This window comes from Cariama cristata, unplaced genomic scaffold (genome assembly GCF_000690535.1).
Source record: "Cariama cristata isolate BGI_N322 unplaced genomic scaffold, ASM69053v1 scaffold14732, whole genome shotgun sequence".
Taxonomy (NCBI): Eukaryota; Metazoa; Chordata; class Aves; order Cariamiformes; family Cariamidae; genus Cariama; species Cariama cristata.
In genome coordinates, this window is record NW_009605603.1 from 3,696 (window position 1) to 9,221 (window position 5,526).

Below are 5,526 nucleotides of genomic sequence, written 5' to 3' on the forward strand. Positions count from 1 at the left end.
CAATCCTGGCAACTGATAGTATGAGTGCACAAGATCGCCCTGCCTGAACACCAGTTTTTAAGAGGCAGTATCCCTGGTCTCCAGCATCCAACGCTGTCCCCTCACTGACAATTGTGGCACCACGGAACGGCCAAGTAAATATCCTGAGTGGGCAGCTCCAGTGCATTTCCCCCCGCAAAGGATTTATTTCAGGCTCCTTCTGAAGGGGCAGAGGCAAGGTCAGCACATCCAACAAATAACGCACCTAGGAACACAAGCTGATTCTTGCTGTGCCTTTTTTTTTTTCCTCTGTTCTTTGAGAGCAGAGAAGAATCCAGCACAGCAACACTTCCGAGAGAGCTTTCTTAAAGGCTTTATCGCTGCCACACATAGTGTTGGTAACAAAGTGCCAGAGGCACACTTGTTCCCTGCTGCATGCCGAGTTGCTCTGCAGCTGCTGAATTTTACAGTGGGTTTGCAGTACTTTCCCTGCTGTCTGAGGGAAAGGAAGTTTTCAAATAAATAAAAGCACATGAAGTAAGCAAGCTTGTGTAACTGAAATCATGTGGAAACACAAAGCACATGCTGTTGAAGGAAATACCATTCGCTCCTTTTCACACTGGAGCAGAACTTAGGAACTTGCATCCTCCACAAAGCAGCTGGTGCAGTCAGTGCCCCCAGAGCAAAACACAAGTGTAGCTGGCGCAGCAGGATGAGCCAGGCACCTCTGCTCCCTTCTTATAAAAAAAAAAAAGAAATCAACGCTTTTCTAAAACATGTCTGCTAAGCTGGGGACGCACAGAAGACAGATCACATCTAAGATGTAGTGATCCATACAGCATTTCACTGGCCAGTGCATATTCACTATTAGCCAACCCCTGCAGGCGGAACTGAGCATGTATTATCCCCTGTTCTACCGAAGGGGGAAACATGGTTTTACCAACTCTACTGTGCAACCTTGTGTTAGATCCTAGCATGGCAGATGGCAAGAGATTTTCCCTTTTGGAAAGATCACAGAAGTGCCTTCTAGGCTGCAAAATGCCTTGGGCATCCTCAGACAACTCATCTTCTCCAGGCACAGGAACTCCTAGAATCCCAGTCCTGCACTGCAGATCCTAATCCACGTGCTCCTACTCACCAACCTTGCCAGTGTCTCTTCAGCAGGAGTTCTCTTCGCTCCAGAAGCAACAATGACTCCAAATAACTTAGCCGTATGACCATTCTTGCACAACCCCAACGGTTAGATTTAGAAGGGTGTCGTATGCATTTGCATCTATTTGCTCCCTTTGTATTAGTAACAAGGACCTCCCAAAAGATAGCTTATAGTACATTGTATCCAGGCTCCAGAGGGATTCTAGGTATCACCATCTCCTGGCTTTCCCTTATGGTTTTTACACTGGGTTGCAACCATCCAACATAAGGTGCCACTAGGCAAGTGAGGGAGGGAGGGAAGTGGCAAAGTTGGGAACACACAACTTAATTAATGATGGGATTGTCAGTCACTTCGATGTCAGGCCCCACATCTACACACCATGCACTGGCATTGATCTTGCCCTGCCCACTTGGCCCTGAAAGGCAGCGAGAGGTGCCTCTTCTCATGCCGAGCCACCGTGTCAGTCTTGGTCGCCATCAGAGGACTCTTCCTCTGCCTCCTCCAGCCACTGGATAAACTTCTGGAGCTGGAGAGAGAATGAAATGTAATTGGGTAACAAGTGACACCACAGATGCTAGGAATGCTCAACAACTGCACTGTGACAGTGAGCAACACTATCATGTACAATAAAGAGAGAGAGAGACTGTTTCTAGGAGACATGGAAACAGAGGCAGACAAAAGTTTAGATGACAAACAACTGGGATGCCATGGACAAACCTAGACTGATTAGATTCCTGAGGGAGATTCCTTCCAGCCAGACAATCCCCACAACACTCAGCAAAAAGACAAAAGTTTTAGAGTTTTTCAGAGTTTGAGGAAGAAGAGATGACAGCTGCACCTTAGCTAAGAGACATTAAGAAAACTCTGCTGGGAAAAATCTACTCCCTGAGAAATTGCTATAAAGAAGGCAGCTCATTTTAACTTTTAACTAGGCTCGAATAAACAGCTGAAGGCACTGCTGACCTATACTAACAGCTGACTTTGCAAAGGTTTTAAACAAGCTTGGGAGTTCTTCAGAGATGGCATTTTTCCCCTGCTCCTCTTCCAGATCCAGGGAGGAGGACTGGAGCAGGGCTCAGCCAAACTGCAGCTCAAAGTTCTGCCTGATGGAGGGGGGAAGTTTATACACTCCTTGCAACACAAGCCAAATGAAACCATTCAGTACAGCAAATGCTTAGAAATATATGCGAAGGGACTGGTGAGCCAGGAATGAAAGCTTCAAAGGAATTGCATGGGGCCAGCACACAGGGCATTGGCCTAAAGCCCATTTCAAATGGGTGTTGGCTTAGAGAAGCCATGCTGCTACTCCAAAAAGTGCTGGCTTCGTGCTACAGAGAACCCACCAAAATCTCCCTCTCCTACTACCTCCATTCCTTATCCAAACAGGATGATTATGGCAGAACACATAGAAACATCTGTTCTGGAGAACAAAGTTGTGATGCTTAGTGTTCAATGCACTGGTGCATTACTGGCCTACCACGTAATGGCAGCTGCTCCACAGAAGACGACAGTGGCACTGAACTCCGCTCAAAGTTTCTTTTAGCAGCTGTTGTCTCTCTCTCCCCCCTCGCCCCACCCTGCCTTTAAACACCTCTGGAACTTACCCGCTGGTTTTTACGAAGCTGCTTTCCCTTGTCAGATGTGTCCCGCAAAGAGAACCAATTGAGAATTACATCTTCTTCCAGAATTTCCAGCTGGTAAAATGTCATCAACACCTGCATCAATCAGAAAAGAGCAACACGGCTCTCTATAAGCTCTTTTGGGGCCAGCTCATGTCCAAGTACAAAGTTTGCACATAATCTGTGTCTCCCAGCTCCATCTTCAACAGAAGGCACTCAGTCTGCTTCATTTTGCTTTTATTGTTAAAAATAACTGTGCTCCTCCTACCAAGCCTTATGTTCCTGACAGTTAGATGCTATGACACGTAATGAGCCAAAGTTCAAGCCCCATCAGCTTCAGCTCTGTGGATGCAGGGTATGATTGAGAGCTGTGGACAACAAAGTGCCACAGAGGATGTCAGTTCACGATGTTACTGAAGTTCTCTTTTCAAAGCATCCAAAAACCCATCCTCAAAGCAGATCTAACAAGCAACTCTTGTGCAGGCCCACATGTGCACAACGGTGACGTGCAGAGAAGAGCATGAATCTATCTACCTCTGCCTCAGGCTCCCTCCTCCTTCCAGTTCTCTCTTAAAAGTGCCTTATGGCGGGTGTCAAAGCCATTGGTCATTCATCAGCTTAAACTCCTGCCTAGCACAGCGCAGCGAGGGTAAGATGCAATCACACTTTCTCAGGGTGCCTTTGTGCTCAGGCAGAGCAGGCACTTTGCAGTAGGTCTCTTTGCGGCAGAGCACCGACAAAGCTGGCTGCCAACTCCAAATATAAAGGGTCACTTCAATTCCCAGCCTCCAGGGAAACCCAGGACCCTGGAACAATGGACACATGCCAAACAATTGCTGTAATTCAAGGACATTTTGGCTCACCAAACTGAAGGCTTTTGGCTCCAGCCCTAAGTGCTTTGCCATTAGCCAGAAGCACTGGTAGCAGAAGTTAGGAGTACTCTTTCTTGAGGAACCAAGAATTAAGTAGGCTCTAGGAGAGCTCTTCCAAAAGACATAAGGGCTTCCTGAAACACTGCTAAAGGAAAGACTTATGATCCAAGTCAAATGCTCTCAAGTGTGATAGGGCAGAAAGAACACAGGGACAAAATGTTTGTGAAGGAGAGTGAGGAGGAATACACTGAGAACTCTCAGAAGCCGGGAGATAGGTAATAAGTCATATGTCAGCTCCCTTTTATTCCCAGTTTTTTAACTAGCTCAGCCTGAATAAGAAATCCCACTCTTATTCCCAGCTTTGCTTGTTTTGCACTCTAAAGTAGGATAAACCATTCAGCAGTTAGATCCCAGGGACCACGGAGAGACAAATGAAGTAAAGCTCTTCCTAAAGCAAGCCTCTGGTCTCACCTCTTCCAATGTCACACAACAAGGGCATCTAGGTTAGAAGCTGGAAAATAATAGCTCCCTTCAGGCTGCATGCTGGTAATTAATACTCACCCTCAGCTGTGCTGCCTCAGAGGCACAGGCAGACATAGAACTTTTTTTTTTTCAAAAAAAGCAATTGTTATAGATGGATTTTCTATACACTCTCTCCACTGAGACCCCCAAATTCTCTCCCCTAAAGCAGACAAGCCAATGATGCAAATAGGATGTATTTCACCATTAATCTACCAAAAGTAGGTCCTCAGAGTTGGGAGCAGATACTCACTTTAGCTATTGATGTGCAGAGACTGTCATGTTCCAGGAAGAATTCCTCAATGGCAAATAAGGCATTCAAGTGGTCTGACGCCCGTTTTATGTAGTTCTTAAACAATGGGGTCCAGTTCTTCAACAGCTGCAGGGGAAAAATACAGAAGAGTTTCTGAACTCTGAGATGGATGTGTGTACTCAGCCCTGTTTCTCAGCTATGTTGCACTAAGAAACTGACCCAAGGAAGCATTTTAAGAAACCATTCAGCAGACCAGTTAAATATATTTGCCCCATTTTGTCTACCAAACAGATGCTATGAAGTCTCACATGTACAGATAGGACCTGGTTTTACTAAGCAGCTTTGAGGATATCTGTTAGCTTTCTTGATTTTGCCTCTCTGGATGGAATACTAGATTATGACAATAAATGTGTTTAATGGAGTCTTGTACTCAAAACAAAATCACTTCACAGCAGATCAATAAGGAGAGGTACATACATGCTACTCAAACCTTCCCCCCACAGAGTAGCTGACATTTCAGTGGAACTTTCCTTCAAAGCAGAAGAGCAAACAAGAAAAAAGAAAGGAAGATAGTGCCAGGATAATTACTAGCTGAGCAGAAGCTGATAGTGCAAAATAGCCACCCCTAAAACAGGAACACAGTGGAGCAGCCCCTAAGTGCAAGTCTCACGTTTGCTGTGTGCCTACAGGCTTGTTTGGATCCTGGAGTCTGCTGCAGGGAATGGGTGGGAAAGATGAAGGGCAGGAAGTTTGTTACACTATTAGCTGATCTCAGTTCTCTCCTCCAAGGCTTATTTTTTATGAAGACTTTAGTTTAATTATTTTGGTGCTGCCTCTTCAAACAGTATTTCTGTCCAAGTCCCCCACAGCTCTTCCACTTGTACGTATCTGGAAAGCAAGTGCAGCAGGGAAAGCTCTGCAAAGCAGCACTGACTGACCTGAATCTGGGATAGGAGGTAATAAAGATACTTAGACTCCTGTCCATAACAATTTTAAAAGGTATCAGAACTAGAATAAGACATAAAAATTCCTCATTGGCCACATCATGACCAGACCATCCTAGAAAAACATTGTAGGAAACTAAATCCAAGTTCCACATCTTTCTAGATGGATTAATTCAACAGCAGGCAT

At 45.4% G+C, this 5,526-nt stretch overlaps 1 protein-coding gene across 1 annotated transcript in view; it reads right to left on the bottom strand.

Moving 5' to 3' along the window:
• Nucleotides 1-1,043: 1,043 nt before the first annotated feature.
• EIF2B5 (eukaryotic translation initiation factor 2B, subunit 5 epsilon, 82kDa) overlaps nucleotides 1,044-5,526 on the bottom strand; it is a 17,273-nt gene continuing 12,790 nt past the window's right edge. The window contains exons 13-15 of the mRNA XM_009696037.1: nucleotides 4,396-4,521; nucleotides 2,737-2,847; nucleotides 1,044-1,658 (exon numbers count right to left, since the gene is read on the bottom strand). Coding sequence (XP_009694339.1) covers nucleotides 1,593-1,658; nucleotides 2,737-2,847; nucleotides 4,396-4,521 — 303 coding nt within the window. The 3' untranslated portion in view covers nucleotides 1,044-1,592. The remainder of the gene's footprint in view (nucleotides 1,659-2,736; nucleotides 2,848-4,395; nucleotides 4,522-5,526) is intronic.